Source organism: Callionymus lyra, chromosome 1 (assembly GCF_982586985.1).
Source record: "Callionymus lyra chromosome 1, fCalLyr1.hap1.1, whole genome shotgun sequence".
Classification (NCBI taxonomy): Eukaryota; Metazoa; Chordata; class Actinopteri; order Syngnathiformes; family Callionymidae; genus Callionymus; species Callionymus lyra.
Window position 1 is genome coordinate 9080070 of NC_141818.1, and position 27870 is coordinate 9107939.

The 27870-nt window shown below is 37.6% G+C and overlaps 1 protein-coding gene across 3 annotated transcripts; it reads left to right on the forward strand.

The window, feature by feature from the left end:
* Positions 1-38: 38 nt before the first annotated feature.
* agtpbp1 (ATP/GTP binding carboxypeptidase 1) lies at positions 39-27870 on the forward strand. Of its 3 annotated transcripts, XM_087791976.1 has the most exons (26): positions 39-283; positions 1233-1291; positions 2374-2504; positions 6415-6482; positions 6574-6637; positions 6865-7011; positions 7704-7835; positions 7904-7997; positions 8087-8124; positions 8287-8495; positions 9900-10077; positions 10273-10370; positions 11207-11323; positions 12191-12918; positions 13536-13619; positions 13771-13860; positions 13939-14087; positions 14161-14248; positions 15205-15349; positions 15417-15567; positions 16936-17116; positions 17184-17313; positions 17381-17512; positions 17855-18031; positions 20299-20450; positions 25572-27870. In XM_087791976.1, the coding sequence occupies exons 2-26, from the start codon at positions 1260-1262 to the stop codon at positions 25750-25752; spliced, it is 3696 nt and encodes a 1231-aa protein (XP_087648102.1). In that variant the 5' UTR covers positions 39-283; positions 1233-1259; the 3' UTR covers positions 25753-27870. The 3 variants fall into 3 exon arrangements, with proteins under 3 accessions (XP_087648102.1, XP_087648096.1, XP_087648111.1); XM_087791970.1 differs by lacking the exon at positions 39-283 and having other exon boundaries at positions 1221-1291; XM_087791985.1 differs by lacking the exon at positions 39-283 and having other exon boundaries at positions 1221-1291; positions 25575-27870.

The following is a 27870-nucleotide window of genomic DNA, read 5'->3' on the forward strand; positions in this document are numbered from 1 at the left end:
AGTTGTAGTCCTTGTGCGTGTTCGGGACGTTTCTCATTTTAAAAGCCTCGTGCGTTGAAAAACAACAATTGTTTTTAATACACTTATTTTTTTTACAAGCTATATTATACGTTTTGGTGGGTTTTTATTTTGTAGTTTGCTCATTTATGAGTCACCCAGTGCTGGCGTATCTGACGGGTCTCATCACAACACCACCAGGGCGTCACAGACCACCATCCACACTCTTGTTTTTGCACCAGAATCCCTCTTGCCTCAGATCGCTCAACGGATCCTGTCAGTGCAGGTTTGTATACTGAACACTTGAGCGCCAACGAAACCGACTGTTTTGCGTGCACTCGGTGGTGTCACGTCCATGGACTTTGTTAGCATTGCTAGCTTAGACGTGCAGAGACGGGCGTCGATAGCAGGTGCAGCGGTCACTAGCACGAGCTAAAGCAAACAAACGAGGGGGTCTTAAGGTACATTTTACGTCGATTTGTATTCACCAACTGGTTTTTAACAAACGTCAATATGTCTCTTAAAAAATGCTCTTGTGGTTGCTGCTGTCATGCATCAAAAGACGAGATCTTCGATGGTCATGAAACCATAAGATTTAGCAACAAAACATGTAGCTTTATTTGTGTAACATTTGTTGGAATGACATTATTTAAAAGCAACAACAAACGACTGTCATTTCCAATTGTATAATTGTATAATTGTAATGTGATTTTTTTTACATCACTCTGCTTTCCAGACATATCAGAACATCATGTGTGCTGAGAGCTTTATGACCCCTTATAAATGTAGAGTTTGTGATCTTATCTAAACTCAAACACTTCTGTGTTTGCTGTAAAACTCTTCATCCCGGCTACTGGATAAATGACTTTTCATCCTTCTCTGTCAGTCTTGTTTATAAAGTGACAAGTAATCCATGCAATTATTAGATAGTGAATCGTGATGCACTTCTCTGGATGGTGAAGTGATCCCGACTGAGCTTGTGTTCAAGTTACCTTGCTTTCCTGCTCTTTTGTCCGCCGACATTCGAGATCTACGGCATGTTGGGCGGACGCTTTGTTTTGTTTTTAATTGCCCTGAAGAGTCTGCAGCATCTGATACTTCCAGCGAGAGCTGGCTGTCCTGAGTAAACCTTATCTTATTCATTTATATTAAAAATGTGCTGAGCTCTGTCGGTTGTCAAATATTGACTCTTTCCACCACCTGACTATTGTTTTCCTTGTGTGCTTTTTTTTCAGACAACATGACATGTTGATTTGGTGAAAATGAACAAACCCAAAATGGCCAATGAAAAAGGGTAAGTGCAAAAGCAAACAAAGGGTCTTTCATGTAATGACAAGTTGTTATCTGTTTCATCCATATGTTTGACTTTTCGAAGAATTGCCAGGTCTTAAGTGAAACACTCTTAAGATAAGACACCTCCGAGCACTTTAAATGATCAGAGGAGTTTTCATGTGACTTAAGTCCAATGTTGCCATATTTATGAGATTTTAAATTCCCCCCTTTGTTATTATTCCATTTTTAGCTTTGAGGCTTTATAAGGACATGTCGGAAAGTTGTCTTTGCAGGGCACAATCACAGAGTTTTTGGTCTATCTTTAACAGCTCTGAACTTTAACCTCCAGTTTCCAGCTGACTGCTGTTCAGCAGGAATTTAAAAAAAGAACAAAATACCAAAAATGGAGCGGCTCGGACAGGACGTGATCATTCTAATGAGCATGTTTAAATACGTTTGTATTGAAAATAAGATTGACTTCATTTTAAAGGAATGCAAAGCCAGAGGCATTGAGGAGAGATTTGGCCTCAAGTACAGACTGACATTTGTGCTTAGAATAGAGGAAAATGGGGAATTTTCCATCATTGTGTTGAATTTTTGAATCACATATTATGAAAAAGGAAATGGCTAATCTGTCAATTTTAATTTCTCCAGCACACACACTTATAATCAGCCTTGACCAGTCTATTAAGTGTCATGTGATAAGTAGGTACTTGAGAAATAACTAACACGACCAATCATATCTGTGTCTCGACAGTCTCTAGGTAACATCATCTAAACACTGAGGTGTGATGTTGATATAATTATTACCTTGACGTCTTCACATCTATTCTTGTCCGTCTTCTTCAACTGTTGAAACATCGAAACATTCATTTTTCCTGCTGATATCTTTGTTTTTCTCCTCATCAGAAATTGTTATTTGCAACAAAAAAAATACGTGCAATCATAGCCCTCGTACAAGGACACTATGTTGTGTAATTATTCAGTGTTATCTGCATCTACAATGTTCACTGTGTCAATGATTCCGTCTGTGTAAATATCTGCAGTACGGTGTTTGTGAAACAACTCTGAATAACTTTGCATTTGTTTATCTCTTTGCTCCAGAGTCCCCAGTAACTCCAGGGTCCAGATGCTTCTGGGCCAGCTGGAGAGGATAAATGGAGAAGCTGTGGGGCGAGACATTGAAGTGGCACGACAGGTCACGGCAAAGATTCTTCATCTCATGCAAACTCAGGGTAAGAGTCCACAATATCACACAACTGTGCTTGTATTCATGAACACAACCACACCACAAATGGATAATAAATACTAATTATTTTGGGTCCTTTGTGAGCAGCTGGGTGCTTCTCAATTGTTGTGGCTAGTTAAAGAAAATCAGATTTTTAAGTTTATCAGCTGCATGTAAATGACAAGCTTGGGCTTTAGATCGCTCTCTTATTTCTATTTATTATCAAAATACCTGATGGACCTGATCTGCTTCCTTAACGAACCTGTCGAGCTGGATTGTCGAGCTGGATTTCTAGGTTTATATATGGAGAGGATCAGGATTCTCCTCTGTGTGACCTCAGCATGTTAAAATATCCCTTCATGGATGATGTAGTGTTTCAGTCTAAATGAAACCGTTTCTGTTTGAACGTGAGGCAGCATAAGAGGTGTTACCAGAACAACTACTAGTTTTACTACGTCTACTACGTGCCTTCTAGTTTGGCAGATGGTTTGTTTTTTTAACATGGGTGACCATATTCTGAATCTTCAAAAAGAAGACGCTTCTACACAACGTGGAGTTCTAGCAAAATGTTTTTGTGGTCCATTTTATTATTATTATTTTTTCAACTTTAATTTTTTTTTTTATTAAATGTTTAAATGCAGTTTTTACTTATTTCAATTTGCATTCTGCTACACTAAATAAAAAAGGTTGTATGAAACAATAAAAAAGGTTCTGTAAAAGAATAAAATAAAATAAAAGTACACAATATATGTGTTTGTTCATCTCAAGCATTTCACAACAAAATTATCAGCAGAAAAAAGAATATCTCCTCAACAACATTATAGTCTATAATAGTTTTGTATAGATTGTCAGATTTTAAGCCAGACAATGCTATAGCTCTCTTCAGAAAAAAACTAGCGTATAAATAATGCCTAAAAAATAGGGGAAAAACGATGGCTGGACTAATTTTTCAATTTTTATTTATTCCTCAAAACTATGTACCTTTTTATGGATAATAAATAATAATAAATAAATGTATAAATAATGCCTGAACTAAAAGAAACTCTGTGCTCGGTGAGAACAACCTGAGATAATAAGGATTAATTGAGCCTCCCAGAATATAAAATATCACGCTGTTATACTACTTACTTTGACAGACAGCTTGGTAAATACATGTTGTTTGGTCTGCAACTCATGTCTGATCCCCTGTAGGATTGAGCTAAACACCTGTGGTATAAGATATTGACCTACATTGTCCAACAAATAAAGCTTCTCTACATAGATTTAATCATAAATATGAACCATTTTTAACCTTGTTTTTATGTTGCGCGTGGAGAATGACTGGCATCAATATATATACGTATATCTAGGAAGGTCAAGGGAATCTTTCCACGTCATGGCTTCACGTGTCTTTTATTCTGCTTATTTGGATCCATCACCTGTTCCCCTTTCATCCATGTGTCAAACCCTGCTGGTGTCATCCGCTCCAAGGGGCGTGACGTGAGTAAAGGGGGATGTTTAAGGGTCTCTGCCTCCGCTCACAGTAACTATACACTCGCAGAAGGACTGTCTCGAGTCTCAAGAGTCTTAAAGGCTTAGACGCGAGAGGTCAATACACAGGCAGGTCCAGGTCTAAGACGAGTGTGGCATTAAATTAGAAAATATTCATGAAGGGAATTTTCAAATCATAAATCACACCTGTCACCTGTTACATTTATGGCTGCTCTCCTTTTCCTCTGGAGAGAAAGAGGAGAGTCCGTGGAAGGGGGGGGGGGCACATGATATTTAACATGTTCTATAGCAGCGCAGCTTCTGGTGACATGTGAAGGGAGGCGTCTACTGTGACGGCCTCATGTGGTGCTGCAGTGAGAAGGTGGATCAGATGAAGATCACTGGACCTGTGTAGAGATTTAATCGTGATTTAGTTGATTTCAAATCTTTCGTTCGAGCGCGATATTTCTGTTCTAAAATGGAATATCGTTACACCAGGAGATATGGTCACACTTGGGTCCGGCCAGACTCTCCAGGTAGGTTTTGAAATGATGAAAACCTTTGAAAGAAGCAAAAAAACAACCTTTTTACTCTATTTTAGCTATTTTTTTTCTGTCTTGCAAAGCATGTTGGAACATTTCCCATGAAATGATAATGTGACCTTTTATAAAATCAGGTTTACCAATAAGTAAAAAAGGCTTTCACATAATTTTACTGCAGTGGGGTTAGAAAATATTTATATCATTATAATATTAGAATGTCATATTTGATGATACTGTTTCAATATTCAAGAGAACTTTTATCGATTTTAAAAAAGAAAACAACATTTAAATTTTTTTTTTTTCTAATTCTACAACACCAGAGTCAAGTGCTCGGACAATACTATAAATACATTATTTTTCCTACACTATCACAATATATTGTATCGCAAAACGTATCGTAAAGCCAAATTCTTACTAATACACACCCCTATTTTACAGTCGTAATTAATACAATAGTTCTTAAAAATAAAATTGTGTTGGACAAAGAAGAAAATACAACTAAAGGAAATGAAGGAAAAATAAAAAAACAGATGAAACATAATCTAATAAAAGGGTAAGAAAATGTGACACTTGTGAATAAATATTTGATGTTTTTGTTCATTTAAATCATATATTTATTATTAAAAATAAATGTGTTGTCGGGGATCAACGACAAACTCCAAGTGAATACATATATGTTTCTAATAACATTCAATTATTAAAATAATATATAAATAGTTTTGAGTTGTGTGGGAACAGAGACGGGCAGTCCCTCTTAAGATGTGTTATTTATTCATGCCCACATTTCCTCACATTCTTTACGCTAAAAATAATCGGACACAGTGCCGCTGATATACAGACCTTCCCATAGAGTCAAAACATTCTGTTTGGTTTATACATTTTTCACAAGGGCATATGTGGGTCCATAGTTGCTGCTGCTGGTGTGAAGCATTCTTTCTTTTTGGGAATGCAAGAGGAATCCTGTTTATTTTCCTCCTCGCGTGTTTGTGTTTTTTAGGATTTCGTAGTAGCATTTCGTAGTGGCAGGTCAGGTCCAGGGTCTGTCTCTGTGAGCACTTCAAAGACAGTTCTGTCAGCTCCTAAAACAACCGGGTAAGAATAGGGTTCAGCAGGTGCGAGAGAGGACGGTGGAAAGGTGAAACAGCAGATACACGTGTTTGTTGGACTTTTATTAACACACATTTAAAATGATTAGAAGTCTGCAGAGAACCAGACATTAATCAACCAAATTCAGGGGTTTTATTTAAGTAGTTTAAGTCTTATAATTCTGTGTAAGTAAGTAAGTAAGTAATATTTATAAAGCTCTTTTCTAGACCAAGGTCACAAAGCGCTTAAACAATCAAAACAATACCCAATAAAATATATACTTAAGAGATCAAGACAACACTGAGACAAACACAAGAGTCTCAGAAAATCAGGGAAAAGCCTTAATATGTTTCTTGAAGGAGTCAGTAGATCATCAAACACAGAGGGAGAGGAAGATCGTTCCAAAGCTTAGGAGCAACAGTCTGGAAGGATTTCTCTCCTCTGGTCCAGAAGCGTGTTCAGGAACCATCAGTAGATTATGATCCACAGACCTCAGAGCCCGAGCTGGGGTGTAAGGCTGGATCAGATCAGTGATGTAAGGAGGAGTCTGACCATGAATAGATCTGAAAGTAAGAACCAGAATTTTAAAATGGATCCTGAAAAAAAACTGGAAGCCAGTGAAGAGTTTTAAGGATCGGAGAAATGTGAGTTCTTCTACTAGAGCGGCTCAGAATTCTGGCTGCAGAGTTTTGTATCATCTGCAGGTGAGACAGATCCTTCTTGTTTAGACATGAAAACAAACTCTTGCAGTATTCCAGACTTGTGTGACATGTATGTGTAAATTCTCGAGTGACGTTGGTGACTTGCTGTGTGTTACAGAGAAAAGTGGAAAGGAGGTGATGTCCAAAGGCTCCAGCGGCATGGAGGTCATCCTTTCCTCACTGGAGGTCAGATTGTTTATTTGTAATTGACTGTATCCAGAGGCCTCGACACATTTTTATTAAATCCATTCTTTCTGTGATTCTTCGTCGTTGCCAGAACTCTTCTGACCTACAGACCACCCTCAACATTCTTAATATTCTCACTGAGCTACTGACTGTTGGTGAGTTTTATCTGTTCCTTTAACGGCCATATTTTACATTCTAACTTTCATTAGTGATCTGCTTTTTAACACTCTTGTCACACACTTGAAGAGTTTCGTATCAGAAAGTACACGTCAAATTTCTGGTTGAAATCAGCATCTCCGCCCTGCCTGCACTCTCTTCTTCACCTCCTTCAATCTAAAATGCTCTTGATAGCTGATCCCAGATCTCGTTTCCTCTTTCAAAGGTCGGGGTCGAAGAATGGGTGTGTTTGTGTCGAAAGGTGGTACCGGGATATTACTGCAGATCCTGCTGAGTGCCAGTCGAGAAATACCAACCAGCGAAGAACTCATGGTGCAGCTTCACTCTCTGCTCGCTAAGGTCGGCGTCAAGGGTGAGTGTGTTTTGTTTCACCGTAATTATTTAGTTTCATCACAAGATGGGGGCAACAATACAATATATTGTTGTACTTGACTCTGGTGTTGCAGAATCTACAGACCACATGACTCTTGATGAAGTCGTAACTGCTTTCATTTGTTTTGAAACCAAATTTTGTCCAAATATCAGCTTTATAAGCTACTCGAGTCGACTGTATCCTCTCGTCCTCAGTTATCGCCGGGATCTTGCCGGATTTTGTTCCTTTAGCTGCGGAGGACGTAATGACTGCTGCCCTCTAGGGGCAGAAAGTTTAATTGCAACACGAAAATGAACAAACGCAGTGAATATTGAGAATATTGACACAAAATTGTGTCCAAACATCAGCTTTAGAAGCTGCTTAAGTCGACTGCATCCTCTCGTCCTCAGTCATCGCCTCAATCTTGCAGAATTATTTTTTTTTGCTTTAGTTGCGGAGGATGTAATGATTGCTGCCATCTAGCGGCCGGAAGTTGAATTGCAAATATTTGCATGTTAACAAAAATAACAAAAAATAATAATGTAATAATATTTTTATTTTGTACAATAGAAACTATAAAAAATAAAATATGATTTTAAAGCTGCTTGCAGATACATAGAGTGTGTAGAGAGAGAGATAGATAGAACTTTGCAGCACATGTTGATCTTTAAGTGACTCTCTCTTTTTTTCAGATAAAAAGTTGGGCGTGAAGGCCCGTTTGAGCGGCGCCATGAACGTCACGGTCAACCTGGTGAAACAGAACCTACAGAACGTCAAGCTGCTTCTGCCCTGCCTGCAGGTCCTCAGGGTTTACTCCACCAACTGTAAGTTCGCTTGTGCGTTGAACGCTCCCGATCCAGGTTAACAAAGATTCCCGACATCTTTTTCAAAGCGGTCAACTCGATGTCTATGGGCAAGAGTGGCGTGATGGAGCTCATGTTTAAGATCATCTCGCCATATTCCAAGAGGAACACGAGTCTTCTCAAGTGAGTGTTTAAGGCGTACGAATCATCATCGGGATTCAGCATGGACTTCTAACATTTTCCTTCCATGTAACACATGTGTTTCTAAACAGGGTAGCTCTGGATGCACTGGGAGCACTGCTCAAATCCAGTGAGTAACTTTCTAGAGCACTAACTTATTAATGTAGCGTTCATGAGACGATCTAAAGCAGCTGTCCTCTTTCTATCATCATCACCGTCACTTTTGTTTTTCTAACCACTGGACCGTCTCGCGTCGTTCTTCCTACTCTAAAGTGTTTCTCTGACCACACAGAGACGAACGCGCATCGGTCAGTGGACGCCGGGCATGTGCCGGTTCTGCTGTCCATCTACCTCGACTGGCACCGCAACGACACGCGCCATCGCCACGTGGTGATCCGCAAAGGACTCCTGGTCTGCCTGAAGAACATCACCAACATCAAGCTTGGGAGGAAAGCGTTCATTGAAGCCGACGGGATGAAAGTCTTGTACAACTCGTCGACCGTGAGTGTGATCAGGAACAACAGTCGCATAATAAACATTAACACACATAATATTGTCACAGAGATACTGTCATTTTGGACATGTAACACTTGAAGTCAACTGAGCTACAGTTTTTTGGTTTTGTTTATTAAAAGCTACATTCTGACTTGAATGTGTGAATGTTGAGAAGCTATTAAAGTTACCTGATAAGATGCACAACGCTTTTTACGTTTCCTTTTTTCTCTTCAAATATAATTCCAGGGAAAAAATTTATCAAAAATCCAAGAGTAGTCCTTAGTTTCAAAATAAAAGTGAAACTGCAGACCAAACAAATATTACAAGTTATATTTTAAATAGACAAACATGGACATGAAGTACTTTATATTAAATAAAAGTTATTTGGTCTATTGACCCTTCAAACAAATGTATTAAACTAACAAGTTTGATAAAACGTACTCACTTCTGTACACTCAATACATGGACACTTCTTAAAGCGATTAATGTTAATTCATTAAAAACACATGCTGTAACTTCTACTTCACTGCTGCGAGTTAAATCGAGAGAGAATGTCCTAAATCTCTATCAATTTCATCATTAGCCTTGACTCATTAACAGGCTTTACAAGAGGTAAACATTTGGGCAGATTTTTCCTCCTACATAGTCTCGTGTGGGAAGTTTTTATTGTAAAAAAAACTTGATTTTTAATTTTTTTAAATTAAATCTAATGCTGTTGTAGTGGTGTATAGTTGATTATATATTACAATTTTCGTGATTTGTTATTTTCAGGTTAGAGATGAAACTCGGAAGAACAGATATCAGAGATGGTTTGAAGTCACAAACATTTTACTTGTACAAGGAGAGTAAATGCTTCACATGCAATCCAATCTCATAGTTTTGGTTGAATCTTAAAATTTTGAAAAAAAACTTGTTCAAGTAGCTAAAAATAATTAACAACTTAACCCTTGTGTTATCTCAGGGTCAAGGTGACCCGGAGGCCCGAAAACAGACACAGAGACAACGCAAGGGATAAAAAAACAAAGTTTGAAGTCACAAATACTTTACTTGTACAAGAAAAGCAAATGCTTATCATGCAATCTCATAGTCTGTTTGACTTCTCTCTGAAGCGACAACTGTTTTGGTTGAATTTTAATGCTCAATCGTAAGATATTGATTATCCAACAGACGAGACAAAAGGTCAAAACCTGCAAAACACAGACTCCAATGAATAAAAACTGGTCTTTAGACGACGGGCAGAATAATAATCCGAGTAATCTTTGTCTGTCATTTGAAGACTTCCACCTATATTCTGCTTTCCATCACATACACTACTGCGTTATATCAAAAGTAAATGCGTGACAGTAATACATTACTTTACCACTGATTATAAACGTGTACTCCTTCCTCTGTCTTTTACCTTTCGATCAGGAATGTCTCCCGGCACGGACTCTGGATCCTCTGGTCAACACGTCCAGTCTCATCATGAGAAAGTGTTTTCCTAAGAACCGTCTGCCTCTGCCCACCATCAAATCGGCGTTTGATTTCCACCTGCCGCACATACCTGCCGCGGGGCCCGTGGCCCTGTTGTACAGCCAGCCTCCAGGGGGTGAGGACGGCAAACATTCAAGCCACCATGTCTTCAACATGACTTTTAGTACTTTCTGTTCGTGCCAGTGATGAGAAAAATGTTGATTTTTGAATGTTGGATGATTGTATTTTCATAACCCATTATGTTTATAATCTCATAAATGAATGATTTGAGAGTTTTTGGTGAAACTTTTTTTTTTTTTTCTGTCCTCAGTCGATGACGTCGTTGACGATAGTGACGACAACGACGAGTTGGAAGCTGAAAATGAAGATACGGAGAATGAAGAAGACGATAAAGATAACAACTCTGCGGTAAAATCTACACTTTGTTTATTTATGTGTTTCAATTTGGTTCAAGTTCAACCTCGGGGGGCCACATGCAGCCTATTATATAATATGGCCCCCCTTAAGGATCATAAAATGATCATGTAAAAATGTTTTACAGAAATATTTACCTTTTTAAAATGTTTTCTGTTGTACTAACTCATGTATATACCTTCTTTGAATCCTCTTTTATTTTCCTTTTAGTAATGTGTCTTCTAATAAACCTACATTAAAAACAATTTAAGGTGCTTTTACTTGCTATGTATATACAGTATGTATATATATATGTGTATATATATATATATATATATATATGTGTATATATATTTATATAAAACATACATAAAATCAAATAATATGCTTTGACAAACACAAATCTTTGTGTCTTTTTCTTCTGGCTCTCTCTCCTGCAATATATACTTACTTACTTAATTTTAAAATCAGGTCTAAAATGTGTCAATATTTTGTCCGAAAAAGATTAATTTTCTACTCCAGGTCTTGCTATCATTGGATTTCAAAGTGTACCAACGAGCGGTTAAAGGTCGGGCCAGCTGGCGACCAAACTGTGGAAAGTGCGCCTTCGGAATTTGCGCCTCAGTTGTGTGTTTCTAATCCCTGGCCTCTAGGGTTCCAGCCTGAATCCTAAAATGAGTGGATAGAATATCCTGAGGCATGTCGGAGTTTCATGTGGTTCCGAACCTGATGCTGCGTTTGCAGGGTCCCCTTTCCTTACGGAAGGACCTCATGTATTTCTAAAAAAACATAAACACAAAACAAACTTAATATGAACCTGAGTTTAATATTTTCTAATGTTTCTTGGACAGAACGAGGACATCGAGACGGACCTGAACAAGCTGCACTCGAAAACCGTCCCGGCTCGTCCCTTCGAAGAGTTGAGAGTCTATGAGAGGTTTTTCATAGAACTTTCCGAGGACTTCCAGGTGAGGATTTGTATTGAAATGTTTGAAAAGTTTTGTAATCTTTTAATTATCTATTGAATTATTGAATTCAATAATTTCTATATTGAAAGGTTTCATTTTTTTTTTAAATAATTAAATAAACAAAAATGTTTATTACAAATGTTATTTGTATTACACATAGAGTTTGATATTCCAATTCTAATAATTAACAAATATTTTTTACCAATAAAATATTTTTAAATTCAAGGCTTTTTAAATTCAATATAAAAATGTTGGTATAATTAGGTTTTGTAAGACAATACCTAGAGTACCGAGACACTCGATCAATCAGTCAGATCAAAAGACTATTAATGAAAAATACTGGATTTAAAAAACACTCTTATAAATTTAAATGAGAATTTCAAACTATGTTTAAAAAAAATCATTTATTTTGAAAGTAGTTATTTAATTCCATTTAACAAATCCACCCAATATAACCTTTGAATATAGACCTTTTTTTTTTATTCAATATTATTTTTTCAAAAAATAACTAAATGCTTAATGCTTGTGTTATCTGAGGGTCAAGGTGACCCGTAGGCCCGAAAACGGACACAGTGACAACGCAACGGATACAACAATTACATTTATTATGGGGGATTAAAAGGGTTAAAAAAAACAATAATATTTCAATAAGGAAAGTCAAAATTCCACATTTGAAATGTCAAATTCAACCATTCACTATCCTGATGGCACTGATATACTTGCTTGTATGTACAAGATTAGAAGCTGGAGACTAGAAGAAGTTGCTGGTTCAAATCTCAGCAGGATCAAAGCATCCACCAAAGGACGAGCAAAAATCTTGTAAAACGCCACAAAATACTGACAGTGATGCCTTTTGTTTTCTTCAAGGGTTACAACTTTGAAAGCTCCAGCGTGTCCCCGACATCATCATCGTCGTCGTCCTCGACCAGATCCACGTGGCCGATCGTTGTTCCAACGGCTCAATCTTTGTCACCAAACCACGTCTCCTCCCCGAGGTCCAAGGAGAACTTCAACTCCACCAAAACCAGGAACACTCCTTCTTCTCTTTCCCCGGCTCCCGGGGGCGGCGTGGGTCCGCTGGATCTAGACGGCATCCACCTCATTCAGGACCAGGACCAGAAAGGACAGCCCCGTAAGCTGGACTCCACGCTGTCGACTCTTGCCAAGACTTTTTCTCAGGGGCCGATGACGGAGCAGGACATTTCCCGGGTGCTGGAGTCCGTTTCCCTGGATTGCGACAAGTCTTTTAGCTCGGAGGAAATGAAACTCGAGGGGTCCGCGGTCAACGCCACGCGACACATTCTCTCGCCCCTGCTGGTGGGGGGCATGGCGGCCTGTCGGCTGGCGGGCGTGGACCGGAGCAACAGGGGGTCCGACTGCAGCTCGGACGGACTCGACGACGAGGGAGGAGAGGTGCTGGAGGTACCGGACACGGCGCTGATGCTCACGCTTCACGACCCGGAGCTGTACGTGGAGATGGTGAAGGCGACCCGTTCAGTGCCCCAGTACGCCGAGGTGGCTTACCCGGACTACTTTGGACATGTCGCCGCCAACTGTAGGGAACCGCTTCATGAGAGGGTTTACGGAGTTCAGAGGTGAGACTTTTCTCATACACTTTAGATAGATAAGCACCTAGAGAGCGCAGACCTCTGCCAAGGTGCTCTTTTCAAACCATATTTGTATTTTCCTTTCATTTGTTTTTACACAATATTATTACCTTTTTAAGCATTATACATATGAAAATATTGAGATTTTGAAACTCGCTTGAACAAAACACACAGTATAATAGTGTGAAAAATATTTAAAAAAAAATGTATGACTTGGTTTAATTGATGGATGGATAGCTTTCTATCTTTCTTGTCAGAATGTCAACCTAGAAGCTAATGCAGCCTAAGCTAATGACTAGAAAAACTTAAAAAAAAAAAAGGTTAAATGTTAATAATTATGAATATTGCAAAAAGAAAGGTTAAGTAAATAATATAATGACAATAATAATAATAATGAAAGTATGTTTTCCTTGCCTATTGTTGTGACAATTCCACCATCTTGGATTTCCACTTTCATTCTGAAACCAGTATTTAAAATACTGTACATTGTGATGTTTTACTTACTCTTTAAATGTATCAAAAAATGTATCTTTCATTTTCTGTTTCTGCAAAAAACAACAAATGTTTTAATAAAGTGTTAACATTTGCCTTTTCTAATATTGCAGGTCAAAGATATTCCAGGACATCGAGAGGTTAATTCATCCAAATGATATCGTGGATAAAATCATTTACGACCTGGATAATCCCTGGTGGGTTATTTATCAAAATACATTCACTTATTTTGTCAAATGTTGGCTAAAAACCTTGACTAATCATTTCCATAGAAAGCCACTTGTATGCATGAAATACACACTATACTTTTATATTTATTTCTGCATCTTCATGTGGAATATTCTTCAGCTGCCCGGCCGTGGAAGACGAAGGAGATTCACTGAAGTTCAACTCTCAGTTTGAGTCTGGAAATCTCAGGAAGGCCATTCAAGTCAGAAAGTGAGTATTTACCAAGAATAAAAGCAACTGTTTTAAATACTTATTATCAGTATTATTCACACGATGCTCTTTTTCCAGGTGCGAGTATGACCTGGTGCTGAATTCGGACATCAACAGTAACCACTACCACCAGTGGTTCTACTTCGAGGTGAGCGGCATGCGGGTCGGAACCAGCTACCGCTTCAACATCATCAACTGCGAGAAGTCCAACAGTCAGTTCAACTACGGTGAGTGAAGCACAGACTGGTAACATTTACCGTGTCGTTATTATAATATATTTGTGTTTTTTTGTGAACACAGGTATGCAGGTGCTGATGTACTCGGTACAGGAGGCGATCAGTGGCCGGCCCAGCTGGGTCAGAACTGGAACTGACATCTGTTACTACAAGTGTGTACATTCTCCAGATTTATACAATTATATTATCAACATCCTTCTAACCTGTGGTGTGTATTGGCAAGACACGTTACAGGGGCAACTGTATGCTATATTGAGATATATGAGCTATAAAGTGATACTCTAGGAACAAGTATATATTTGTAGTATTGTCGAGTACTTTGTGTTACAGAATTTACAGACCACATGACTCTTGATTAAGTTTGGAACTGCTTGTTTTGAACCTAAAATATGACCAAATATCAGCTTTAAAAGATGCTGGAGTCGACTGTATCCCCTCATCCTCAGTTATCGCAAGGATTTTGCAGGATTTTATTGTTCTTTTAGCTGCGGAGGAAGTAATGACTGCTGCCATCTAGGGGCAGAAAGTTTAATTACAACACGAAAATGAACAAACGTAGTGAATATTTGCTTGTAAATTGATTTTCTTTTTTGGATATATTATATATATTTTTATTTTATACACACTTTATTGGAATATATAACCGTGAAAGAATTATGCATATATAAATCAAAAATATATGATTTGAAATACAGAAATAAGTATTAAAAAAATAGATACAGTGCTGTTTCATATCAATTCATTATAATAAAAAATGAAACATTGTTATATCGTATTAATTTCCTTCTTTTTCTTTTTTTTTTTACACCCGTTCTTCTAAGTAATATTCAAATACATTTCAATATTTGACAGCCCATAAAACTGACTAGACACTTTGGGCACCTTTCGTACTGAATGACCCGAGACCATTTTAAAGCTCATTGCTATTTTTATTAAATGACAAATTGATGTTATGTCATCATTAATTGTCTGAACACTGTCATACATAATGTTAGCGTCGTCGTTATTCCACCCCCGTCGTGGCCGTCGTGGCGGGAGAGAAAGGGTAAAGAGGAAGACACAATGTTCTGTCCCTCGCTTCCCATGAAACGTTTGACATTTTCCACAGAAATCATTTTGCCCGGAGTTCGATCGCGGCTGGAGGTCAGAAGGGGAAGTCCTATTACACGATGACCTTCAGCACAAGTTTCACCAACAAGGACGACGTCTGCTACTTTGCGTATCACTTCCCGTACACCTACTCTTCTCTCAAGGTATTATTCAACAGTATTTCACAGGTTAGTATGTGCTTCATCAGCAGTTTTTTTCAACTGTCCTCAGATGCACCTGGCCAAGCTGGAGTCCATGAGGACGCCTCAGATCTACCTGAGACAGGATGTTCTCTGTGAGACCCTCGGAGGAAACGCCTGTCCTCTCCTGACCATCACCGCCATGCCCGAGTCCAACTCCAACGATCACATCTGTCAGTTCAGTGAGTGAAACTTCCACTTCTTTATAGTAGTATTATACAAACTGATGAAGAGGCTTATACTTTATTTGCGACCCTTTTAACCACTAAGTGTAATCTTTATTTACAAGTATATTTATGAGGGTAATTTAATGTTTTATTTTAAAATGTCAACTGCATTTATTTGACATGTCAGTCAGGATAATATATATTGTGATACTGTAGTAACAAGTATGTATTTATAGTATTGTCGAGTACTTGACTCTGGTGTTGTAGAATTTACAGACCACATGACTCTTGATGAAGTCGTAACTGCTTTTATTTTTTTGAAACAAAAATATGTCCAAATATCAGCTTTAAAAGCCACTGGAGTCGACTGTATCCTCTCGTCCTCAGTTATCGCCGGGATCTTGCTGGATTTTGTTCCTTTAGCTGTGGAGGATTGCTGCCCTCTAGGGGCAGGAAGTTTAATTGCAACACGGAAATGAACAAACGCAGTTAATAATGAGTTATTTAGTGTTGTATTTTGAAATGTACACTGCCTTTATTTTACATGTCAGGCAGGATAACAGTTGTGTAATCAATTGTGTAATCTGCACCGATGGCACCCAATACCATACAATTTTTATTCATGAAAAACAACACGTGTTGTACACTGTGCAAAAATGGATAAAACAATACAATAAAAACACTAGATATAATTTAATACAAAACTAAGAATATATAAAACCATGAGATAACTCTTACATGAAGAAGAAATATAACATATGTATATTTTTAGCTGTGTGTTTGAATAAAAGCCAAACAATAAAAGTGTGTTTTAAGAAATCGACAATGATGGAGCCTGTGTGACGTGCAGTGGGGGGTCATTTCACAGAGAAGGGCCACACACTGATGAGGATGTGTTCTCTCTTGTCCTACTTTGAGTGTGTGGTCACAATTAATGACAGTCGAGTGCGGGTCTATAATCTTTACACAGCTGCATATAAACACTATGATGAAACTAGCAGGAGTTACTATAGAGATCCGGTCTGTTCAGAAGGAACATGTCTGTCCCGACGGAAGCAGCTGGAGCTGTGAGAAATCTTCAAAACAATCCCATCTGTTCCTAAAGGAGGTCCACACCTCGGTACTAGACCGCCCAGTGAAACTCTTGCTCTGTTACTGAAAACACCAAATAAACATACAAGAAGGATCTTAATCAAATAAAAAAGCACTGAGAAGGTGCATACCACTGCCAAGGAGATCAAACAAACACTGACGGAAGATAAATGCTGACCAAAGCAACCTCTTCAGCAAAAGTAATGGAAGAAGAAGAACTAAAAATGATATTTTCACTTTTTTCTATAAAGGGTTTTTGGCTATTTTTCACTTTACACTGTATATTTGAAGGAAACCGTCCTTTGATCTTCCTCTCGGCGCGAGTTCACCCCGGTGAGACGAATGCTAGCTGGGTGATGAAAGGAACGCTGGAGTTCCTGATGGGAACCAGCTCCATGGCGGCGAGTCTCAGAGAGGCTTACGTCTTCAAGATCGTGCCCATGCTCAACCCCGACGGAGTGGTGAACGGAAGGTGTGCTCGGAGCCGGAGAGATGAAAGTAAACATGGTTTTAAATGAACATGTTGTGTCTCTCTTCAGTCACCGCTGCTCTTTAAGTGGAGAGGATCTGAATCGCCAGTGGCAGAACCCCAACCCGGAACTACACCCCACCATCTACCACACCAAGGGCCTGCTGCAATACCTGGCTCACACACAGAGGGCGCCACTGGTGTGTTTATTTTCCGTTCTTGCCATTTCAAATCACATTTTAACTCTTCTTCCTTGTCTTTGAAAAGGTGTTCTGTGACTACCACGGACATTCCAGGAAGAAGAACGTCTTCATGTACGGCTGCAGCGTGAAGGAGACGGTCTGGCAGTCCAACATCAGCGCCACGTCCTGTGACCTGCAGGAGGACCTGGGATACAGGGTAAGGGCGCGCCGTGGGTCGGAGACGGCAGTTGCATTAGTTTCTTTCATGGTTGAATTACTGAGAGGTTTTTTTTTTGTTTTTTTTTTTGAAGCTGACCCAGCAAAAGCTTCTCGATTTAAACAAATGCACTCGTGGATTGTGGCAGCGACACTTCCGTTTTCAGGACAATAGCAATTGCGCTGTTCCAACAGCAGGGGGAGCCAGATGCAAACGTGTTCAATCTTCTGTGGTTGCTCCTTTAATTCTAATATAAAACATTTTTAGAGTTTTGTGTTTTAGTGTAGAGAGGTTGTGATTTATCAAAAGCTAAATTAATATGATTATTCTTGTGACTTTCAGACGCTGCCAAAGATCCTCTCTCAGATCGCGCCGGCCTTCAGCATGGGCAGCTGCAGTTTCGTGGTGGAACGTTCCAAAGAGTCGACGGCACGCGTGGTCGTGTGGAGGGAGATCGGAGTCCAGCGCAGCTACACCATGGAGAGCACGCTCTGTGGGTGCGACCAGGGGAAGTACAAGGTAATGTTGATTTTATTGATTACATTTACTTATTTTGAATGAGTTTGTTTCTTGATTTTTATATGTTGTGTTGTTTCACATGCACTTTTTCTTTTAAATATGTAATTATAGGATTTCGCTGAAAAGTCTTTATTTTTATTGTTTTATTGCATTTATATATGTTCGTAGCCAGCAGAGGGCGCTGCTACCCTTCTTTTCCCCCCACCTCGCTCCTCTCAGTCAGTAGTTTTTTTTCTTCTTCATGGTGACCCTGAGTTCTCCTCCTCGTTTTCCTTGGAGCCGATGTCCTCGCTGATACGTATCGTTTTGCCAAAGTCAACATTTCCCAAACTGAGAGACACTTGTGTGGTGCCTGGAGTTGCATCCGCAGGTTTGTGCGTGAATAGGATTCCAGATGTGCAGGAACTAATGTCTCCTGCGTCCTGGATTCATATCTGAGGTCACGCCGAGTTGAGATGCTCCTTAAAAAAAAAAAACTGCTCCTGGGAAAAACGCTGGGGAAGTTCTTTGGTGGATCCGGGGAAGGGTGTGTTTTGTCTTCCTATCAACTTGTGTTGTTTCACTTGTTCCAGTCGATCTGCTTTTCTATTTTAAATGACTTTTTTTTTCTCTTGAAGCACATTTGAGACGTCATGGCCTCGGGGCCAAATAAGATCCACCAAGTCATTTTATGTGGCCCACCCGATGGTTTCCTCAAATCCAACTAGATTATTATTCTATGAAGATGGAAGGGAAGAGGCAGACCTCACTTGCACAGTAGTTTCACGATTCCCACGGATTCTTAAAAAGTATTAAAAGGCATTAAATTCATGATTCTTGATCAAAGTTTTTTTATTTGGTATAACAATGTCTTCACTCACATTTTTTTTAATTCTTAAAAATGTGAACTCATGGGAAAATTGATTTTATATTAGTTTCACAGTTCAAAATATCTTCACATTTATTTATTTAAAAATAAATTACTTCTTACTCAGGGACTCGCAGCAGATCCATGTCACTGTTCTTTTAGCAATTTAGGAAAGAGACGTTAACTTTGGACGACATGATAAGGTGTAAATTCAATAAAGAATTGACTGTCCAACCAATATTTTCCTTCATGGATGAAAGCGATTCATAATTGTATTATTTGAAATGCGATATTTAGAATCATGAGTTCATTAATAATTGATTTGTTTTTTCAGCTTTGGTTTATAGTTATATTGGTCTTAATATCAGTTTCAAGTGGTATTAAAAAAGTCTTGAATTTAACTCGCTGTGCGCTGTAGGAACACATTCTTCAAAATCATACTAGGGTCCAGATGGTAATTTAGAACGCAACATTAGGGTCCGTTTCTGTGCTAATATCGACATTTAATTGCCGTAAGTCTGAATAGTTTATTGACATGCACAGGAGAATTAAATGATTAAACTGAGAGAAATCTCTAAACTTAGGAAAATAATGTCACAACACACATTTGTGTCTTATAATCTATGCATTTGTGTCTTCTTGTTTAGACTATTGTAACAGTTTATTTTCATGCCTTAACAAGAAGCAGCTGTCTCGCCTGCAGTTAATACAAAACTCTGAAGCGAGAATTCTGAGCCGCTCTAGTAGAAGAACTCACATTTCCCCGATCCTTAAAACCTATTAAAGCTATTCATGGTCAGGCTCCTCCTTACATCAGTGATCTGATCCAGCCTTACACCCCAGCTCGGGCTCTGAGGTCTGTGGATCAGAATCTACTGATGGTTCCTGAACACGGACTCCTGTGTTTGTCTTAAGTGTCTTGAACTTTTAAAGTATATATTTTAACTGTGTATTGTTATTTATTGATCAAGCGCTTTGTGACCCTGGTCAAGAAAGATCTTTATAAATGACTTTTACTCACTTACTTTAATGCTTTTAATGTAAAATAATCAGATTAACATGAAAGACTTGAAGTATCGGTCACTGATCTTATCAGAATCTAAATAAATCCTCGATCGAATTTTAGTCTGTGACCACAGGTGAAGCAGCCTCCATGTTTAGTTGTTCATTTTGAATTTTCTTTGTTTCTAATTTAACGTTAACGTTTCTTCAACTGTTGATGTTATCATAACAACTGGGATGATTTTACATCCGCTCTACTTCTGCTGAAACCATTACAGTTTATTCTCTTATTGAAACATGCATGAGCTGCTTAGATACACAAAAACGGTTCAGTCAGAAAATGTGTTGTAGACTTTTCTCTGGTTTCATGAACGCGTCTCCAGCAACCATCCAACTGTCCCAACGTTCTCTTCACCAGGGGCTCCAGATCGGCACCAGGGAGCTGGAGGAGATGGGGGCCCAGTTCTGTGTGGCCCTCCTGAGGCTGAAGAGACTGACGGGAATCCACAACCACCAACACTTGCTGGACCTGGAGAGTGACATGATAGGAACACAGACCAAAGTATCCAGGTGAGTCTCATGTATTCACAGTGGACCGTTAAGCAGGATGACTAGTTATTACTTCCTGTTGCTATGTTTAAGCTGCAGTTGCATGTGTCCACCTCATGGTGAGATCCTCTTCTGGGTCTTTTGGAGTCCCCTTTCTTTTGTAAAAACTGGGAAATTTCTATTTAATTATTTATTTATTCTCATCTTATATCGTTATTTTATTCATTCTTTATCGTGTATTTGTTTGTAGAAGAGTTTGAACTGCCAAAGATAACAAAGTGTATTTATTTAGTAGTTCATCTTTAAATGTGCCCTCTAGTGAAGAAACCCTGGTAAAGCAAGAAAAACACCACGGAGGTGAAAAAAAGGTTTTCCAAGAAACTTTATTTCCTTGTTTAATTGAGTTACAAACATACCTTTTCAGTTCTGGCTCATGGAAATTGCAGTTGCACTGTTCTGACACTGGGGGAGCCAGACAAAATATTTTCAATCTTCTCTATTGCTGCGTCAAATCCACCTTTTTATTTCTGATTTCTTTCTTAAATAATATATATATATTTATATATATTTAACAACATATTTGTACGTCAATTAAATCATGTTTCCTGAGGTTTTATTCTGCTCTTTGATAAAAATCTAATCATTAAATAAAGGGAACTTAAAGGGAGTTTCTCTTGGTAAGGTAAGGTAAAACTTTTGTTGCTGATCTTGTCCTATAGAGCGGTTGCTTCACTTCACTACAGACTTGATGGTATTTTTACTACATTATTCCAGTTTTCAGTTTTCACTAGTTTCAGAAAAGCACCAGAGCAGGTGGAGAAATTATTTTCTTGGATGGATCAATGTTTAAATCCAACTGTGGGATCGAGACATCTTAATGTGGATTGTAAGTTAAATCCGGAGCTGAATTCTCAAAAAAGCCCCTAATTCTGTGTTTGGTTGTGTCTGGATCGTGACGACGGTTTGATTCTGCCACTCGCTCACTTGTCAGCGGCGTCACGAGCGGGAAAAAGGTTGAGTCGCGTGGCGGCGACATCGGCATCAAAAGGACAGAGTTGTCGTGGTTTTGAAAAGATCCTCGCTTGAGTTTCTGTCGTCTCCGTGAAGACGCCTGGAGCGCGTTCACTCGTCGTGAGCGAGTCACTCAGCGTCTCATTTAGCCTCACAAACCGCGTTCTTCTCGTCTCCGGATCAGAACCCAGCACTTGTGGGCGCAGCCGAGCATTCTGAGGGTTGTTGTTATTAAGTCACTTGTGTGTTTGTGTTTCGTGGCTGATGTCGGGGGCAGTGAGTCCAAAGGAATAAGGGACGAAGGAAAATTGTGTTAATATGATGCCAAAAAAAACGAATAACTTGCATAAATAGTCTTGAAAATGATCAAATAGAAACATTGTATTTATGTCCTGACATTAAATAACTAATATTATGTTAAACACATTTTTAAAATGATAATTGATAATTGATTAACTATGGACTGAATAATTGTGCAAAATCTCTTTCCCTTAAAATCTTTTATTGAGATAAAAAATACAAAAATGAATAAATGACATTGAAATTAAGAAAAGTGAGTTAAACAATCTAATATTTAGAGATATAATTTAAATGCTAAAAAATAAAGTTCACTAATTGTATATCTTTTTATTTTCTCTATGGTAAAATGTATAAATGGGGAACTATGGAAAAAAAAACGTGCAAATATGATCAAAAATTATCTTTACAAAATCATATTTTCCAGTTACAACAAACGCAATACATGAATAAATTACAGTATAAAATAAGAAGGGAAAATAAAAGAAAACATCCCTTAAAAGATGTCATATTTAAAGATGAAAATTAAATGAGAAAAAAGTTGGTTAATTTATTGTATATAATTTGATTTATAGACGTGTATATGAATCGGGAACTATAGGAAAAACATGCTAAAGTTGAACATTTAAAGGTGAGAATATTAACTTTATTGTATTTTATTTAGAAAAGATTTAAATTTAATCAGGGACTATGAAAAAAATATGCAAGTATGATCTAAAATTATCAATTAAAATGTTTATAAAATAAAAATAAAAAAGGATATTGGCGATAAAAGTTAAGTAAAAAATATAATCGACTAAAGTTAAAGAACAACAGTTTCAATATAAATCAGGAACTACAGACAAAAACATGCAAATATGATCAGAAATTATATTTAAAAAAATGTATTTATAGTTATAAGAAATGCAATAAAGAAATGAAAGTATAACATAAGGAAGTTAATAACAGAAACACCCTCCTAATTTAATATTTCAAGTTGAAAATGTTATAATTTTGATCTATATATACATTTTGTTTAGATATAAATCAGAAACTAAAGAAAAAAACTGAAGAAAACTCCATATAACTTGAACTATCAGTGTTGAAAATCGAAGATTATAAGAGAAAAAGTTTTGTTGACTAATTGTTTGTAATTTTATTTTCTATTCATAGTATTAAAATAAAAAACAGGAACTTTGAATATTATCAGGAAATAATAAAAAAGGATAGTAATAAGAAAAGTTAAGTAAAAAGTAAATGAGGTATCAAATATTGAAAGTAGAAAATTATCATTTTATTTTAGACGCATATTGTTGAAATATAACCTACAGATAATATGAATAAAATAAAGAGAATTTCTCTATGAAAAAAACATATTTTAAGGGACAATAAATACTTAGAATGATGTTACAGACGTAAGTCTAATGTTAAAAGAGAAAATACAAAACATAATTAATTAAAATTGATTGTATTTTTATAAGCAGATTGTTCAAGTAGGAATCAGGAATTATTGAATAAAATATAATCAATAAGTCTCTTTAAAACATGTTTTTTATGAACAAGAAGCAGTCAATTTAAAAGATAAATCAACTATTCAAGATACTCCCTAATGTTTAAAAAGTGTAAATATTGATCCGTCAGGAACATTTCTACAGTTCACTCTTCCTAGTGGACCTGCAGGAATTGAACCACCAACCACATATTGTTTTTAAAAGTCTGTGGCCTAACCAACGTCTCCGCTAACGCAGGCAGATTTTGTATTTAATCCATCACCTCCAGTCGTCAAACTCCTTTTATCGTTTGTGTGTTTTTCTCTTTCCATTTTCCTGCCTGGAGATTTGTTAAGTCGGCTGATTCCCAGGAACGGCTTTCGTCCTCTGGACCACTTACTGCTTCGCTGCTCTTTGTCTCACTCTCCGTCTCTACCCGTCTCCCTGCCCTCACCTACTCTCCTCCGCTATATTGACATGCGTTCATCCATCATTCATGCCTTTGATCATTAAGGGACTCCAGAAGTGTTTCTGTGTTTGTCCTCCGAGATCCAGGCTTTATGGTTTAATGCAGCATCACTTACCGTTTAATAGGTCGTGATATCTCGGCATCTGAGGGCGTCTGCCAATAACTGACTCTGGGAATGAGTAGATCCTGGCATGTGTGTGTGTGAGAGTCAGTGTGTGTGTGTGTGTGTGTGTGTGTGTGTGTGTGTGTGTGTTGGAAGAGATATGACATATGAAAATGCCGTCCAAAGAAAGCAAGAAAGAAGAGAAGGGTTGTTTCTGTAATGGCTTGTAATCACAAACTTACAACTGTCATTATCCGTTTGTCCATTCAGATCATTAGAGACACACACACACACACACACACACACACACACACACACACACACACACACACACACACACACACACACACACACACTTACTGTAGAGAGCAGGGTGGGAGATGAGTGTCTGAGCCCCCTGATCGACTGTCTCCCAGGGATCACATTTCAGACCATTAACACCATTAAAAAGCCACTAAAGCCACTAAAACCTCAAAGAAGCAGCAACCATTTAAGCATTAAGACCCGCAAGGAAAAAGAAAAAAAAAAACAACAGCCTCACTAGCCGAGCACAGAGCAGATGATTTCCAGGATTGTTTTCTCGAGATGATTCTTCATTTATTCATGCTGTTGTTCCGGCGCCTCGCGCTTCACCAGTTGAACCTGCTGCAAGTTTTTATTTTATGAAATTCAATAAATATGGAGGGAAAAATACAAAAAATTGAACTTCATAAAGTCAAAATTCAAAATATGTTTTATCAAGAGAAATGAGCAGCAAATGTACATTCAGCTTGAATAATTTATTTTCTGATTTGTTTCCACTGGTGACGCTGTGATGTAAAGAAGAAGATTCACAAATGTTATGTTCGTCATTAAACAGTCATTATTTATTCGATCCAAGCAGGTCAATGAAAGTCAATTTTTAGGTTTGTTACATTAGAAGACTTGTTTAATAGTTTATTAGAATGCAGTTTAATTTAAAACCAGGGGACAAACATAATACTATCAAAGGAGTATTTTGTTAAGTTAGAAAATGACAAATTAAATTAAATAAAGTCAAATATACACAATGTCTGTGAAGTTCACATTCTGGCTCGAGGGCCATTTGTGCAGTTGTTTGATTTGTGTTGCTTTTTTCTACTTTCTACACTTTTGTGTCAGTATTTAGTCTTAAGTTTAAAAAAAATATATTTGGACTGTCTTTTTAAAAGATGTGTAATCCTTGTACGCAGATACAATGACCGTGTTTAAATCATGTTTTAGGTTTTGTACATTAGAAGACGAGAGTAACTCTTTATTAAAAAGTAGGTAAACTGAGGTCGACATGAAAACTTGTTTTCAGTTAAAAATGGAAGAAAATTAAATAAATTATCTACGTGATCAAAAGTAAAGTCAAGATTAAAATACATTAATCAATAAAAGGAGTAAGTAGAAAATTAATCAAATATATTAAATTAAATTAGATATTAAAATATCTTATACGTTTTGTTTGAAATTAAAGAGAAAACAAATGATTTAATATCATTTTATTTTCTATGCATATTATTTACATATAAATCAGGAACTATGTACACAAACAAATGTGATTTAAAAATACATATGTTTAGTTTAAAAAAACCCTGATATTTAAAGTTGAACATTAAAAGAAAACTTTTTTAATTAATTGGACATCATTTAAATAACAATTCAATTATATTTAAATATCAATCAGGAATCAATAACTATGATTATGATCCAACTTTTACCCTTTTCTTTAAAAAAAAAAAAGATTGATTTGAAGGATTTGAATAATTGATGGTATATATTCTCCGCAGCAGCTGTCCGACCACCTACGTGATGGAGGAGGACGAGCCGTCGTTCCTGGAGGCGATCGACTACAGCGCCGAGAGCAACGACGACGACGCCGAGCCGGAGAACGAGCCGCCGAGCGAAGTCCAGGAGAGTCCGGACCACTTCGAGCAGCTGTCCGACTCCGAGGCGAACCACAGCATCTAAACCAGAGGTCACAAGAATCACCTTCAGCTATAGACGACGACACCACCATCACTGGTTCTCACTGGTTCTCACTTCTCGTATCCAGCTCCTCATATCAGCTGTTTTTGTGCAAAACTCTCATAGTTTAGGTTAGACGTCGTCATCGAGACTTTTAACCTTCAGTGGATCTTAATATTTCCCTCTTTAGACGCCGCCAGCTTAATAGCTCGGATCAGGAAACAATATCAAATGCTTCGATCACTGACCCATCACTGACCCAGTACTAAAGCATTGTTTTTTTTTTATTAATTTTTATGTACGTTTGTATTTTAAGGAATCAAATCAATTTTATTGATTATTTTAGATTCTTTTTTTTAAAGTTCGGATTTTGAGCTACAGAAATGTCTTGAAATGTTTGAATGATACGTCATTCAAATTAAATAAACATGGAAGTATATCAGTCAGAATATAAGCAAGATGGTCGATAACGTTTCACAAGTTAAAACTTGAAACTATTTTTGTTTTTTAAGCATTAATTAATTTAGTGATTAAATTTAATCATTTAGATATTGAAAGGTTGACTCGGTTGTTTTCATAATTTTGGATTCAATTGTTGGAATATTTTCGAAATTATTTCTTAACACTTTGAGTTACATATTAAAATTGAAATCAATGTTTTTTTTAATTGAAATTCAAGATCAAAAGTTAATATAATAGTTAATAGTTATTAATAGTACCACCAGAAAATGCGTTGAGTGAAGCCTAAACATGTTTAACTTTGAATGTTTGGAATAGCAAAATATTTGTGTAAAAATAGATTTAATTTTGAAAATATTCAAACTGTATAATTAAATTATTTAATGAAAAATCAACCTTCCAATATAGAAATTATTGTATTTAATTATAAAAAATAATAAGATAAAATCCAATATGTGAAACCTTAAAAATCAACAATTTAATAAAAATAAAAATCTACTTTTTCAATATTGCATTCAACCTTTCAATATTGTTAAGGTACTGATATATATACGTTTTTTAAATAATATTCACCTCAAATCAACACAAGTTATTTGACTGGCTCTTGGGGAAAAAAAAAGAAAAAAGAAAGTCCTCCTGCTTCACTGTTGAGTGATTTGAACAAAATTTGGAGCAGCCGAGTGGTTTCTCTCGGTGTCAACAGTGAAAATGACATATTTTCAGTTAAAAACTCTCAAGACTGAAGCAGAAGGAACTCAAACTCGCCCCCAAAAAAACCCCCCCGTCACACCATCATCTCCTGATCCAAGCGAGAGGAGGCTGACGTCGTACAAGCCTTGGGTGCTGACCTTGAACACCTCACATGCCTGAGGAGCAGCATTTAAAGCTCTCCACGGCTGATGTTTTCAGGGGCCCCCCCTCCCCGTCCGGCTCCTCCATGGGGGGGGTTCTCAAACAAAAACACAACATGGTGATGGAGGAGAAACCAGATCTCCCAAAAAAGTCATCCATCATTTTCTTCAACTTTTTTACTTCGGGTCGTCGACACACCAGAACCTGATCCTCGTGTAAACTTCACTCCGTCACCGGTGCGTCCACGTGCCTCTTGCCTTGCTTCACCAAAAAAAAAACACCACGATCCAAACGAATGTTCACATCTTTATCGGACCTCGAGCAGGAGGCGTTCGTCGTCGCTTATGGGATGCGAAGACGAAGAGAAGACGACGACGGTTTATCTGACAAACGAAGGATTCTGAAGCTCAAGAGAAACCACTGGAAAATCTCGTCTGTACGTTCTGTGTGTTAGTTCCTCGAAAGTAGTTCATTTTTGCACAGTTGTCGCATGTTTCGTTACTTTATTTATGAACATTGTTTCTGTCCTCGGGATGTGTGAGGCTTCGCTAATGCTTCCTTTTATCGGATTACTCTTCGTTTCACTTCCCGAATATATTTCCCTGTTTTAAAAACCCCCGTCCATTCCTGTTTTTATTTCTTTTATCACTCGTTCTTACAAGATGGTTGTTCATGATGTGTAGATTCTTATTTGTGTGTGTTTTACAAATGTTGTCGGCTGTTTTATGGCACTTTAGTGAAACTTTTCATTTCTACCCGGAGGCGGAAAGTCAGAAGTCCTCGTCAGATTTAGGTCGACTGTTACAGAAG

Excerpts from the sequence above, each read along its gene's own strand:
- agtpbp1 (XM_087791976.1), top strand. The coding sequence starts at position 1,260 with ATGAACAAACCCAAAATGGCCAATGAAAAAGG. Across the intron at positions 8,125-8,286 it reads GGGAGCACTGCTCAAATCCA|AGACGAACGCGCATCGGTCA; the intron begins GTGAGTAACTTT and ends CTGACCACACAG. Across the intron at positions 17,314-17,380 it reads ACACACAGAGGGCGCCACTG|GTGTTCTGTGACTACCACGG; the intron begins GTGTGTTTATTT and ends GTCTTTGAAAAG.